This window comes from Pseudonaja textilis, chromosome 1, assembly GCF_049901715.1.
Source record: "Pseudonaja textilis isolate UNSWEBS1 chromosome 1, rPseTex1.2, whole genome shotgun sequence".
In the NCBI taxonomy this organism is placed as follows: Eukaryota; Metazoa; Chordata; class Lepidosauria; order Squamata; family Elapidae; genus Pseudonaja; species Pseudonaja textilis.
In genome coordinates, this window is record NC_141990.1 from 52,255,942 (window position 1) to 52,272,077 (window position 16,136).

Sequence of the window (16,136 nt, forward strand, 5' to 3'; positions counted from 1 at the left end):
GGAGCATGCACAGGGATGTGCGCGCATTGCATTTGGGGGATGTGTGTGCACACTTTGGGTACTCAGTGCCAAAACGGTTAGCCATTACTGTACTAGATGAAATAAAGAAACAGCAGAAGAAGCTGTCAGTCTCCAAGTTTGTTAGCTTCCTGAATGCATTTGTTCCTTTCTGGCAGTAAAAAAAGAAAACTTCTGCCATTTAAATTCATATTTAAAATACACTCTAGAGATTGGGGAAAACAAAGACAATATTTGCCCCCAAAGTTATACTGTTTGCCAGTTTAAAAGTGTAAACGTTTCAGGTTTATAAATTGCTAAAAATCATGGAATTTAAAGATAGAATATTTTATACAGTTATGCTTTAATAATAAATGCCAGTTTTTGACTAATGAGTAAATTTTGCAAATAGTTGCATTACTTCATAAAATATGTAGCTAACTGAGTAAATCAAATTGAAATGTTCAGAAAATAGTGTATGTCTACTTTTTAAAAAATAGAAAATGAATCTCATAAACATTTTTATAAAACAAGAGGGTCGCCTGCAAATATTTCGAGAAGGATGATGTGGGTTTGATCGTCATGAATCTTATTACAACATTCTGTGTAATTTAATTTCTTTCAAAACTATATTAATAAATCATCAAGGATTAACTATGGACTATAATTCATAGATGGCATATTCAGTTAAAATTAAATTATATTGACTGTCTTTTTTTAGATTGTCTTTGTGGGAGGGATAAACAAATTGGTCCATATTACCAACTTTAGTGGCAAAGCTCAGAGGGCAGTGTTTTAAGTGGAAAGATTTTGAAGAAATTAAAAGCTTGCCCAGCAATATTTTTTCCAATAAATTCTATGTTCAGATTCCCTATGCATATAAATTGATGTAATACAAGAAATTGATTCAGTTCTTGCTGTTAGCTGTTTGGATGTTATAGAAAACACTGGAAATAGAAAGTTAATCTTTCACTAAATATCACTAAAGTGATATTCCAAAGTGAGCAAAAACATGTTTTCTGTGGGTAGAAAAATTAACACAATAAAATAATGATCTTTGAATGCAAGTTAAATATAGCAAAATATTATTGTGATATTAATAATGATTTTCCCTTAAGATTAATGCTGGATGTTTAAATGTTATTTTGAATTAACAAAAGTAATGAGTGAGTTCTTTGTATTTTGAAGACCACATATACATTTATGTATATCTATTCCAAATTATTATGTTTTCCTAGTTTGTAGCTTTGTGTTCTTATTCTTTGGTTTCCAAATTTTGAATTTTGTTTTCTAAAAATGAAATTTCTTTCATTCCATTTTGTGCCACAGGTTTGTGATGATAAAATGGGAAAAGAGGGTTTAAATGATTGTGTGTAATTGTTTACAGTGTTCAAGCCTGATATGGCTTCTTCAAAACATATGCAAGCCAAATTCAGAGAAGTCTTCCCATTCAGAAGCTCAAGAGTGATCAAAGTGAATTTCTACAGATCCTGATGAGATAGAAAGAGAGAGATTCGTGCAGATTTAAGAATTTTTAATGGGGTGCTCAAGTAAACTGTAATGATGCCAGAAATGACACGCAAAAATAACAGCTAGTCTGGTGTTGACCTAAAGAAATGGAAAATTCTGACAGCCTAGCTAGCTAGCTAGTGCTGTTGTGCATTTCATTTCAATTGCATCTGCATATGCGTTCATGAAGCAGACTAAACAAAAAGACAGGTGTTAAAATAGAAAGGAGGAACTTCCCCGGGGTTAGCCCATTCTGTTGCACCTGCCACCTCCTCCTCCTCCTCACGATTCAAAGGCCTTTTATCCTAGAAGAGTGAGGATGAAATATTTCAAGAAGTAGCATCTGGTGTGCCATAGATAAGTGGTATTGAAGATTATCCTACAGACTCAGGGATGTTAAAGTGTCAGGTTTCTATTTCCCATCTTCAATGTTTTATATTTCTGATCTTGGTTATAGGACCTTATCACATCCAAACAGCCAAAGAAGGAAGATTTTGAATTATATTATCTTCATTATTTTGAATTATTTTATTTATTTATTTAATTTGTATTGCTGCCTATTCGCCCATGGCGACTCAAGGTGGCTTACACAATGTAAAACCATATTTAAACAAAAAATAAAAAATAAAAAACAATAAAAACTAACAAAAAGAATCAATAAATTAGTAAAGTACAACAGAACAAAATTTGGAAAAAATAAAAAAATAAAAATTCACCCCCCAACTCCCACCTCCCGCCCCAACAACAGCAGATCACACTAGCCATTTGATGGCCTCCATCCCTCTCTGGGTCTCCCAGGCCCACTGGCAAAACCAGGTCTTCAGTGCCTTTCGGAATAGTATTAATGAGGGGGCCATTCTGATCTCTGGGGGAATGATATTCCAGAGAGAGGGAGCCACCATGGTGAAGGCCCTTCTTCTGCATCCCACCAGGTGTATCTCCCTCAGGGGTGGGACCTGCAACTGTCCCTGCCTCCCCACTCTAATAGGTCAGGTAGATGTGACTGGCAAGAGACGTTTCCTCAGATAATCTGGTCTCAAGCCATGAAGGGCTTTAAAGGTGACAACCAGCACCTTGAATTGCACCCAGAAGCAAATCGGCAGCCAATGCAGCTCATGCAGGAAAGATGACACGTGCACACTGGGGTCTGCGAAATACCATGTGGGCCACTGCATTTTGCACGAACTGGAGCTTCTGAATACTCTTCAAGGGCAGCCCCATGTAGAGGGCATTGCAATAATCAAGACAGGAAGTGACCAGGGCATGAGTGACTGTGAGTAGGGACCGTTGGTCCAGGAAAGGGCGTAACTGGTGCACAACCTGCAATTGTGCAAAGGCTCTCCTGGCCACGACTGCCACCTGCTCTTCGAACAGGAGTCGTGAGTCCAGGAAAACCCCTAGATTATGCACAGGGTCTGTTTGGGGTAGTGCCACCCCATCCAAGACCAAAGGTGGTAATTCTCCCTGAGCCAACAAACCCCAAACCCAGAGCCACTGGGCATTGCAAGGGTTTAGTTTCCACCCGTTGCCCCCCATCCAGCCCCTAACAGCCTCCAGGCACTGCAAGAGGGAGGACACAGCAACACTTAACTCGCCACGGGCTGAGACATAAAGCTAAGTATCATCAGCATATTGGTAATACCTCAGTCTATGGTGATGGATGATCTCACCCAGTGGCTTCATATATATGTTGAACAGGAGCGGAGAGAGTACTGAGCCCTGAGGAACCCCGTAAAGCAGTGGGCAAGGGCTGGATCTCTCCCCTCAACACTGACTGAGAGCGGTTGCAGAGGAAGGAAGTGAACCAAGACAGCACAAGGCCTCCCACTCCCATCCCCCGAAGCCACCCCAGGAAAATCCCATGGTCAATGGTATCAAAAGCCACCGAGAGGTCAAGTAGAGCAAGGATGGATGCACTACCCACATCCCACTCCCACCAGAGATCATCCAAAAGTGCAACCATTTCTGTCCCAAATCCAGGCCTGAATCCTGACTGGTAGGGGTCAAGATTATCTGTTTTATCCAGAAACCTCTGGAGCTACTGCATGACCACCTTCTCAACAACCTTCCCCCAAAAGGGAAGATTGGAGACAGGTCGGAAATTATCCAACTGGGTGGAGTCCAGCTATGGTTTCTTAAGAAGAGGGTGGACCATAGCCTCCTTAAAGCACTGAGGCACCATCCCCTCCTGTAGAGAAGTATTAATTATCACCAGAGTCCAATCACCTGTCACCTCCTTGGAAGCTTTCACAAGCCAGGAGAGACATGGGTCTAAAATACAGGTGCTTGCGTGCATACTCCCTAGGATCCTGTCCACTTACTCAGGAGCAACAGGGTCAAACCATTCCCAGATAACAGGGCAAGAACCTGCCTCAGGAGCTTCCACCGGACCAGCAACCATGCCAGCATCTAACTGGGAATGAAGTTGAGTGATTTTGTCTTCCAGAAAATCTGCAAATTCCTCAGTGTGCCCCTTCAGGTGGACCTCAATATCCTCCTTCCCTAGGAGGAGACAACTCATCTTAAAGCGGGTCGCTGGGTGATTATCTGCAGAAGCAATTAGTTTGGAGAAGTATTTACACTTCGTCTCACCAATCACCACAAGGTAGGCCTTAGTAGCAGTTCTTACCTGTGTTCAATCGAGAATTATATTATATTATTTAATATTTCTGTTGTTCCAATCATGACTATAAATATATGATTTTAGTATAATCAGCCTAGATCATAAAATAATGTGGTTGTTGTGCTTTTGATGAATGAGTTTTATATGTGAATAAGTGTAAATAAATCTTATTCCTGTGTATTGGAGGGGAGACAACTCAAAATCTGGTGGTTTTGGTTTGTTTTTAAAGGAACAACAAATACATGCACGTGGCAATAAATGTAATTCCTAAAAATAAAGGAGAGTAAACTCTAGAATGCAGTAGACATATTTAAAATGGTAACGTTTTCAGGAAAGCTGGTGGGGAGGTTAGAAACATCAAGATGGCATCTGTGATTGAATACCCCACTATAGTTCTGTTATAAAACCTTTTAAGTTCTTAGTAGTATTTTCTTTAAGGAATGTATATTATTTTGGTGAAAGTAAAGTAATTTCATTACTTTATTCCAGTCCCAAACTTTTGTAGTTAGGGTTGGGAAAAATACCTGAGTCTCTGCCACCAATGGTGATAATACTGAGTTAAATGAATTAATGAACATGTTTAATATCAAACAGCATCCTGTATGTGTCACTTCTTCTATAGTCTTCCCACAGTTCTATCATAATAGCTGATACAACACATTAACAAAGCAATAGATTCTGATAATCTGAAATTGTTTTTTCTATTTATGTCTTGTTTTCTGTTCTTGACTTTCCCACAACCTTAATTTGCCCTCCTTTGGCTCCATCTACTATACATGATCTCCTGTTTCAGGCATGAGGTCACCTTCCTGAAACATACGTCAACATGTGCTAAGGCTATGTGGCAGAGTCACAGCATAAATCAAATTAATGTTTCCTACTAGACAGATCTGTCATGTTACAGACAAAATAAGTGGAAAGGAGGCTTACTGAATGATGGTTGCCAGACTTGCTTTCCAATGAAGTGTGGGAGGCTTTCTTTTCAGCTTATGCGTTCAGCAGCAACCTTTTTAGAGGTGAGGGAGTCCCAGAAGAGGGGGGAATCCAATGCACATTCATTGAATGTTTTCTTGGAAAGAGGAGGAGGAGGAGGAGGAGGAGGAGGAGGAGGAGGAGGAGGAGGAGGAGGAGGAGGAGGAGGAAGAAGAAGAAGAAGAAGAAGAAGAAGAAGAAGAAGAAGAAGAAGAAGAAGAAGAAGAAGAAGAAGAAGAAGAAGAAGAAGAAGAAGAAGAAGAAGAAGAACCGCCTAAACAATGAGACAAAGAGCACAACATTTCCTAGTTGTAGCACACCTAACTGCAATGATCTACTACATATTGACTTTACAGAAGATAATGTAGGAAAGGCATTACGTAATCTAAAACCATCCCTATCTATTGGCCCTGGTGGATTATGTGCATACTTCTTAAGAAAGCTTTCCTCTGCCATAGCAGAACCCCTAAGCATTATGTATATCATTCAGAAACAGCTCCTTACCGAACCTATGTCCTTAGTTACGGTCATCCCTATCTTCAAAAATGGTGACCCAGCCTGGTTGAAAACTACAGACCAATCTCACTGTGTTGTTGTCAAATGCAAAGTCATGGAATTAATCATTAACCAATTCATCACCCTCCACTTAGAGTCAAACAACCTACTCTCCAAAAAACAATTTGGTTTCAGGAAAAAATTGTCCTGCAACCTACACAACTCCTACACTGCAAAAACATATGGATTACTCTACTCGACAGGGTAAAGCAATAGATGCAATTTACATAGACTTCTGCAAAGCCTTTGATTCAGTGGTACATGGCAAACTATTGTTAAAACTAAACTCTTACGGCATTTACGGATCCCTTCATAAGTGGATTACTGCATTCCTGTCAAACAGGCAACAAATAGTAAAAATAAGGAGCACTATATCAAACCCTGCTCCAGTTAACAGTGGTGCCCCTGAAGGCAGCGTTCTAGGACCCACGCTCTTTACACTCTATATAAATGACCTTTGTGATCACCTTATAAGCAACTGTGTCCTCTTTGCAGATGATGTAAAACTATTCAACACCACCGACAATGCTACTGCTCTTCAAAGTGACCTTGATTATGTGTCTGAATGGTCAAACAATTGGCAACTCCAAATCTCAACCAACAAATGCTCCGTCCTACATATTGGTAAAAAAAATCAGTACACCAAATACAACTAGGCGGATATGACCTCATTGATGACCCTCACTCAGTCAAGGACCTAGGAGTACTCATATCTAATGACCTAAGTGCCAGAGCTCATTGTAACATCATTGTCAAAAAGGCATTAAGAATTGTACATCTAATCTTATGAAGCTTCTCCTCTGGAAATATTGAATTGCTAACTAGGGCATACAAAACCTTTGCTAGACCAATACTCGAATATAGCTCATCTGTCTGGAATCCGCACTGTATATCAGACATTAATACAATTGAGCAAGTCCAGAAGTATTTCACGAGAAGAGTACTACACTCCTCTGCTCACAACAGAATACCCTATATCACCAGACTTGAAATTTTGGGCTCGGACAATCTTGAACTATGCCGCCTATGGTTGGACTTAAGTGTAGTACACAAAATTATCTGCTACAATGTCCTACCAGTCAATGACTACTTCAGCTTCAACTGCAACAATGCAAGAGCACACAACAGATACAAACTCAATGTTAACCGCTCCAAACTTGATTGCAGAAAGTACGACTTCAGCAACAGAGTGGTCAATGCCTGGAATGCACTACCTGACTGTAGTTACATCCTCAAACCCTCACTCCTTTGACCTCTAACTATCCACTATTGACTTCACCCCATTCCTAAGAGGTCTCTAAAGGGTGTGCGTCGTGCCTCCCATCTCTGTCCTATTGTCCCCATTTAACTGTACCTATTGTCTGTATTCTTACTCATGTTTATACTTATACCTATTATTTTGTAAGCGATTGACAAATTGAATCAAATAAATAAATACATAATGAAACATACCAGGGAGATGGATGGTCCAGTAGTAATTAAAAGATGGCATGTCTCTGTTGACTACCACAAGGTAGTACGGTATATAGACTCATGGAAATTCATGAGGCATTAATCATGATAAAGAAATCTTATTGATTCAAATATTTGGTCCATTCTGAGTGCAGTCAGAAGTTTAAAATGATTTTTCCTTTTAAAATGCCCTTGAGAATAATTGTGGCAAATATTATATGGTTGGGTAGATACCGCATCTTTCTCTTTGACAGAATTTTCATAATTTCTAAGTCCTGGAAAATCTGCTATTTTCTGTTATTGGACTATTGGACTGGTGCCAGAAATAAAGTGTGCTAAAATCAGAAAGGTATATACTTTTGTGAGCTACAGCTCTCTTCATCAGATACCTGCATTTGATTAAGCAAGTTATAGTTCAACAAAGCTTTTGCCTCTCCATGAAGAGGTTATTCTGAAAAGAGGTTACCAAACTCCTGCAGATTTTTGCTTCTGTAGGCTAACACAGATCTCCTATAACAGTGGTCCCCAACCTTTTTGGCACCAGGGACTGGTTTCATGAAAGACAATTTTTCCATGGATCAGAGGAGAGGAGGAATGTGCAACCTAGATCCCTTACATGTGCAGTTTACAGTAGGGTTCACACTCCTATGAGAATCTAATGCCTGATGATTTGAGATGGAGCTGAGGCAGCGATGTTAGCATTAGAGAATGGCTAAAGATACAGATGAAGCTTTGTGCAGTCATCTGCTGCTCACTTCCAGATGTGCGGCCCAGTTCCTAACAGGCCCGGGGGTTAGGGACCCCTATCCTACATCTACAATCCCAGATAAGCATAGAAGGGAACAAACTTTATTTGAACAGAATAAATCCATCTGGTCTGTAGTGCGTCAAATGATATAATAAAAGAACTTCAACATAAATATGGATAAGAGTGACATGTCATTGCAATTATGTATTTAATACATAATTGTATCTTTGTAATTATAATTGTAAAAGTTTCTGTATCTAAAATTAACATGATTATTAATGTTTTAATTGTGGTTGGAAATGTGGATATCTTTGATATTATTATCATACTTTCTGAGGAATTTGGGAATTTTGACCCTGAAATAACTGGGGGTAGAAGTGGCAAAAAGATGGAGTGGCTGCTTAAAGCTGTATACAGAAGAATCTCTTTTTCCTTTTCACTAACATTAAAACTCAGTCATAGCTCTTATGTGACATACAGGTACACCAAGGAAAAGATGTAGAAAATTTTGGTCAACGGGTTTGAGTCAAGCAATGCTCAAACAGTGAGCCAATGACTGGCTAGAGCCATACTGTCCAGTTGAGGCTCTCCCCTATATTTTAAACTACAATCTCCATCCCCGCAACCAATTTGAAGAAACACATTATAAGGTCAAGCAGCTCAGTCCTGTTTCTAATGGCTTCCTCTTTTATTATATTGCTTTCTGCAAAAGCGGTTTAACACTTTAAGACCAAACTGGAACTCTGGCAGGACCATATTTCAGCCTTTGAAAATTTAGAAGTGAAAATGCAAGGGGCTGAAGGACTAGATGAGTGACAAAACCATCTTCGTTTTTTCAAGATTAACCAAACCCCAGGCTGTTTGTAATGAGTAATTCACTCTGTAATGAATTTTGCTTTTAGCAAGTCCCATAGGAAGGAAGAAGTGGCAGAGTCCCTTTTTATGTGTGAGGCCAAGGTGTCAAAATGATAATGCAATATGGGGCATGTGGAGCTATGTTTAATGGAGTCATATTTTTTGTAAATTCTGCACTGATCCTTTCAAGGACATGCTTCACAGTATCCAAATTGAAACATGGGGGAGGGGGGACTTTCTCATTAAAACATCATGCTTTTTCTATTAATCATGGAATGCTTCTCCTAACCATATTTAATCAGTTTGATCAACATGTGATCATTGCAGAATCAGGTGATTTAGTATGAAGACATGTTTACGTTTGCTGCCAGGCTCTCCTTAGTATTCTATTAAGGTTTAAAGCGCTTCTGTCTCTAAAAGAGGCCAGAAAAAGAGGCTCTATTTTAGAATATTGACTTTCCATTTAAATGCTACCTAAGCTACTAAGAGTATTGTGAATATGGGATGGAGACAACAAGAATGTCCTGCTCAAGGTCACTATCTCCTAAATAAGATTTGCCATAAGATAGAGTTGAGCTATTTTTTAAAATGTTTGCCAGTCTTATTTTTATTTCTTTGGTTTAGGTATCTAAAGATTTGTATGTTTTTCCAAAAGCAAGACATAAATATAAGAAGTGGATGGTGGCTGTGACCATGTGTTTAAAGATCTGCCCCATTTTATATCTATCACAGGGATGTCAAACTCACACCATCACAATGGCATCACGTTTCTCTTCACTAAATCAGGCATGGGCATGGCCAGTGCATGAGGCATCCGGCCCAAGGACTGGGAGTTTGACAGCCCTGATCTATCACGAGGCATCTATAATGATGCTTCACTTTCAGTTATGTGGTTGCAGTTAAGTTCTTGAATGTTTTTGATCTCTCAGTGCCCTTCATTTAGAAATTATAAACAGCAGAATACTACAATTCCTGTCAAACCACATAAAATTTGTGTTTTAAGCTACCATAATTTAACATAAGTTTTTTTTAAGTGTAGGAGAAAATCGGGTGGGTGGGAAACATCTCTGTGACATAATAAATCATTCTAATTGCTTCATTCTTGCAGCCTTTGTCTGCATGAAAGTTGTCTGTCTCTGATTTCTAAATCTAAACTTGGGTTGCTTGCTCCTTAGAGAATTGACAAATCAATTCAAGATGGTTTCTCCCATATTTTGTTCTTCATTTCATTAAGTTTTTGGCTGATGATGATTGGCTATTGTGGGTAAATTCTATCACAAACAATTGAAGTTATTCTTCCAATACAGAGAGTCTTGCATTATCTTCCTTTATGTAGTTGTTGGAATTAAATACCCGTCAAGAGAAAGTCAGTTAACCTTGACTCAATACTACTGCGATATCTGAATCAAAAGAAGTTTGCCCTTTGCCCTTAAGATTTTAAGGCAGAACTTCTTAGTGCCCTCCAGAGTGCACTGGGTACAAATGCTCTATTGACTAGGAATCTATGGGAGTGGATAGAGAGAAAGGTTGGCAAAGACCATCCTAAGCATTTATGACACTGAACAGGGATGGGCTAATCCAGCCAACCCAATCTTTCAACTGTGATGGGATTACCCTTCTTAAGACCACTTGGAGTGCCATGATCTAAAGATAGGAACTTCTTTTTGCCACTTGCAATAATTGTGTTTCTACCAATAATAAATCCTCAAGCTATGTACCTGATCCTTTACAGTAGGGAGAAGGAACCTACAGTTGGTTAATTGTTCAACTGTATCTTCTCATATTTAAGATCACCACATCCAATAGTAATGGACGTGGCAATTGTAACCATGAGTCTCTGGAAATTCCCAATTCCAGTTACAGCAGAAATTCAGTTTCCTTCAGACCAGAATTAGAACTATTTAACAGGTGAGCAAAATGGTTTCATGTGGATTCAGCGCTATAAAGAGGAAAACTACTTTATCTGATTTGCATTCAAACAAATTGGTCCTTCAATATATAAATTATCAAACAGGAGGATATGATTCTCTACTACTCCTTGGTGAATTGGAAGACATATTTTTTTCTGAAAGAAGAAACAGTTTGATCCACACATTGTATCAAAAATTCTGTTAGAAAAACAGCTGTATGCATATTGTATTCTTCAGAAATCCTAGCTTCACTTTAAAAATAGCACTTTCCAGAATCACTTGCAGAGATATCCATAGGGAAGTAAAAACATAGGCAAGAGGCCAGACACTGTGCAATCAAAGCCTCATCTCTTTTTAATTCGTTGTGATGTGTGATAAAAGAAGGGTATAGCTTTGTTTACATAGTTGTGGCTGCCATCTTGATTTTTTTTAATCCCCTCCCTGAAGATATCCCTGATCACTTGGAACTAAAAGGGGCTTAACGGTGCTATAGCAGTCCTTGTCATCAGGTGAAAAAAAATACCCAAATCCAACTGAATTAGTTGGCATTATTAATGGAACAGATGAGTCCATTCATATTTGAGACAACTTAGAAACAGAGAAAAGCTAAACAGGAGTCTTTTTTACACATTGACAGCTCATTTATAGATATTCATACACCCTTGCATATACCCTTCACATCACCATTCCATCATAAGGATGCCTCTGTATAGGCAGTTGAAAGACAACTGGTCTACATTCAGATGCTTCCAAAGAGATCCCTTTACAGAGTGGACAGAAATGAGGCCTAGCTCTATTGCTAGGCCTGTGTGAGAGAAACTGGGAGGGCTGTATTTGCAAGCAGAACTTTGCATTGCAACCAATACAGACTGATCTGAGATTGTCCTCTGCAGCAGCTACTTGACATGTCTGAAATAAGTAGAATAATTACACAATGATGGATACTTTTGATGTATCAAAATTAGAAAACAGTTTTCAGGGCAGTTGCCTTTTGGATTATTTGCTGTCTCAGTTTTACTTCTTTGCAGTTGGCCCAAACTATTCAAAGCAGTTGGGGGCAGCTGTTACAAAATATGAAAAATGCCTTCTAGCAATTGTGTACTCCTTTTTTAAAAAAAGTCTTGCAATCCAATTTATTTATCAAATATTTTTTAAAAAAATTAATTTTACAACACTCCCCAACATTTGGAATGGAAATTACCAGTGATAAATTGCAGTTTATATTTGCTGGAATGTATTAGATTATATTAAATTTGGCACATATCTGTATTCCTTGAGAAAGATAGATTTTATTATGATTATGTAGATATATGAAAACATTTACAATTAACACGAAATAGGAGACCATTTAAAAGTTTAGTTTTAGAAACCACCTATTTCCTTTAAAAAAATTTTTAACAGCAATTGTATTAGAAACTACAATTACCAAGATATAAACTAATACAAAATGAATAAAAAGAAAAATAGTGCTGAAGAGAGAAAAATAGAAAAAAATAAAGAAAAATATAAAGAAATTCATTCCCTCTTCATCACAAATATAAGCAATTTTAATAAATTATCTTCTCTTAAAAGACAACAAATGATCCCTTCTTCCCATATCCCATGAATAAACAAAGCCTTAAAGCCATGTTGAATCAATTTTGATTAGAAAAGTCCGTCAGAGATAACAGCATATCTATTTTAACCTTGATCAAATAAAACAATTTTATACTCCTTCTTTTTACTTTTAACAATCTTGGTATTTAGTTCCTTCAAATAATGTCCTAAAACTTCATTTCTTTTCATTTTTTATTCATTCTTATACAATTCTTCAGAGTTTTAACAAGTCTCTATTGTAAATTCAACATAAGAAAATTATCCAGACCATTCTCTTGGCTATTTGTATATGCCTTTAAAACATCCGCTAGTTTGTTTTGTACGTCCAACATGGCACTCTTTTCCACATCATTCTTTTAGCCTGTTATTTTTTAATTCCACTTTCAGTCCAGTGAGATTCTTGACAGGTAAAACTGACAAGAAAACTCTTACACTATTTGTGGAGCATTTGTGGGATTCTCAATTTTTTTCATTGTATGGAGATGAATCTACTCACTCTTTACTCTACCATGGTTGTCAGCTAGATTAAGTTCACCATTTTTTCTCCAGAAATTCAAGTCAATGTCTCCAGACAAAGTTCAAGATAAATTCAAAGTTCAAGGAATAATAAGATGATAGAAGTGTATTATGCAGAGTTTAGAAAACTGAAGAATATTTATAAGCATGAGGCAATAAAAGCTGTAATTGCATGTATTTGAATAGACAAAGTTTACATTTACTCTTTGCTTACAGAATTAAAGGATATGTGCAATTTGGGGCATTAAAAGATGACCCTGCTTATGAACATAGGAAAGTAGAAAGCAGCTCTAGAATTATCCTTGGGGGAGGGAGGGGATGCCAAAACAAGCAAGGACATGGCTGCAGAAAATGTGAGCAAAGACTCATCCCTTTTCTATGTGTACCAGCGTTTCATGTGTGTACCAATGGACAGGGCTTCTGTTGTACTGCTGCCACTGAATTCCTATGGATATCACTGTTAAACTCTTTGAAAGGTATTGATATAAAATGCAAAAAATGACAACTATAGTAAATCAAAGAGGTTGAACTCCTTCCCTACCAAAAAAAATCTAAAATGTTGAGATTCCTATTTTTGGAATAAAAAGGGTAGGGGAAGACTGTTATCTGCGTTATAAAATATAGCTTGGTAGAAAGAGAGGACAGGGAGAATGTTTCCTTTGCTCTAATACTCAGACTAGGAGACATTCAATCAAGCAAATTGGAAAATTTAGAAACAACAGAACTCCTTGTTCACATGGACATAGGTAGGCTGTGAACTTTTATTACCACAAGATATTGGGATGGTCAGGAACTTAGATGACCATAAAAGGGAATTGGAAATGTTCATAAAAATCAGTTTCCCAGAGAGAAATAGAGCATACTATACTCTATAATCAGTGCCTGGATGCTGCAGGGGCCTGGATGAGTGACAATGAGCTATGATTGAAGCCTCGCAAGACAGAGTGACTTTGGGTACATGGAGTTTCAAGATCCAGGTCTTTGACATCTTCAGTTCTAGATCGGGTTATACTATCCATTCAAACCCAGTTCCAGGGTTTTTTGGACTCCAGAGTTCTCCTGGACTCATAACTGCTGCTCAAAGATCAGGTAGTGGTCGTGACTAGGAGAGCCACTATAGAGTTTTGGTTTGTGCACCAGCTGTGGCCTTTCCTAGATCAGGAATCCCTGCACTCAGTCACTCAAGCCCCAAGTTATCTCATATTTGGACAAATGAAAAGCGCTCCATATGGGTTACCCTTGAAAAACGTTTGGAAGACACAGCTGGCACAGAGTGCAGTGGTACGGGCAGTTTTTAGGGCCCCTAGAGTGGCCTATGTTACACCATTTCTTTGCAAGATACGCTAGCTGCCCATTTGCTTTCAGGTGTAGTTCAAGGCATTGGTTATGACCTGCAAAGCCCTCCATGGCATAGGTCCAGGTTACTTGATAAGCCATCTCATTCTGCTAAGACAAGCCCACCCTAATTGTGCTGGCAAAGGAGGTCAGCTGAGAATCCTTTTCTGTCAAGAAACTCCAAATGACAGGTCCAGGAGAAAAGCTTTCTCTGCTGTACTTCTGACCCTCTGAAACATTCTGCCACACAGGTTGAGGTTTGTCCCCATCCTCCTATCCTTCTGCAAGGGCCTAAAGACCTGACTCTGCTGGTTGTCAGGGGAGTACATCACTGGAGATGGCTACTGGACTTATTAGCTGGCCTTACCTACCTCCTGTGCTGTCAGCTCTCCCTCTGCCTATCTTTTTAATTTCTTATGATTGTACTTCCATTCTTTGATTGTTTTATGCTTGTTGTTAGGTTTACACTTGTTATAATTTTTCCCCATTTTATTGTTGTAAACCACCCAGAGTAGACTTACGGTGAGATGGGCAGCACACATAAATAACAAATTTATTTATTAACAAATAAATATAAATAAATACTATAAAAATTGCATTATGCTGTTAATTCTGTGTTCAGTATAAATTTTATTTTTTATTAAATATATTTATGTGACTGCCCAACTCACAAATGGTGACTCCGGGTAGCTTACAAAGTTAAAAATTCATAATACAGAAACCCCCAATATACCCCATTTCCAACATCCAAAAAGAAAGCAACAATACATAATTGCCATATCATTACTAAGAAAATTAAGGGATAAGTCCATGAACACCTTTGGTATCAATCTCAACAATGTACATTTTGGCAATATTTTACAACAGATAGTTTCAAAATTCAATAAGAACAGTGGTAAATGTGCATTTGAATCCAGTGTTTTATTGAAAGTGATTGCTTAATTACATTTAAATTTAACATTACTTCTTTCAAAAATTTTATCTACCTCATAATTCAAAACAGTGTAACGTATTTGTGATACTTTAGCAGATTTAAAGATTCTTAAAAAAATAAACCTTAGAGATTAAAAATAATAAAATGTTTACATCCTTTATTGTTTGACATGTAGCTTCTTTTGTGTGAGGCCCTTAAAACTGTGACTAGAAATTAATTTAAGTAATCCCATAAATAACAGTTCTCGGCCACATAGTCTGTCATCCTCAAATTCTTTAGGTTTTGACACATATTTTCTCTACTTTTTGTAGAAAAATCCTTTTACAAGGAAGAAAATACTTCTGATTTGATAAGCTATGGGGTTACTAGAAGAAAATCAGAATACTCCCCAGCTTATATTTATCTGTTTTTTTCTACCATTAATAAAAATAGATGTTCCTTCACCATAAACCCTCAAGTGTTTAGCAACCAGTGCTCTGGCACTTGCCCATAAATATTTCTATAAAGGCAAATAAGTAAATATGCTCAAATTTGTTTTCTGAGCATTCATATTCAGTGTGCAAAGCACAACAGAAGTCATTACCTATAAAAAATTACCTACACCCAAGATAATATCTTTGTGAAAATCCCTGAATGTAGTTTTATAAATTCTGGTCCCCTACATGAAGAGGTCATACTTCTTAAAGAGATTGCAGTGCAACACAGAAATCCATTTGTGAAATCTGCTCTTTGAGACAGGGCTAAGTGTGCCATCTTGTGTTAGTTCATGATACTGAGATTTTTCACATCTCTCCGACACTTGATTCCTCAGCATAAGAGACACAGATAACATCTTCCCCCAATGTGCCTACTCCGGATAGAGCTCCATAGGATATTTGAGCTGTAGAAGATAAAGCACTCCTTTCGGTAGAAACATGGTGAAGAACACGAGGAACATAGATCTGGAATGTTAAGAGGTTTTCACATAATTAAATAATAAAGCACTCACTCCATATTTTACTTCCAAGCATTTTCTACAGGAATAAAACAAACACATACATTTCATTATTCCAATTTTACAGGCTAAATATACAGTTATGTCTCACAAGTCTTAAGCCAAACATATTTAAATCCGGTTCCTATTCTTGTCCATCT

General features: G+C 37.8%; 1 protein-coding gene across 8 annotated transcripts in view; it reads right to left on the reverse strand.

The window, feature by feature from the left end:
• Window positions 1-14,970: 14,970 nt before the first annotated feature.
• Window positions 14,971-16,136, reverse strand: part of TMEM63A (transmembrane protein 63A) — a 48,990-nt gene continuing 47,824 nt past the window's right edge. For all 8 annotated transcript variants that reach the window (XM_087934260.1, XM_087934279.1, XM_026695676.2 and 5 more), the window contains exon 23: window positions 14,971-15,943. In XM_087934260.1, coding sequence (XP_087790386.1) covers window positions 15,785-15,943 — 159 coding nt within the window. In that variant the 3' untranslated portion in view covers window positions 14,971-15,784. The remainder of the gene's footprint in view (window positions 15,944-16,136) is intronic.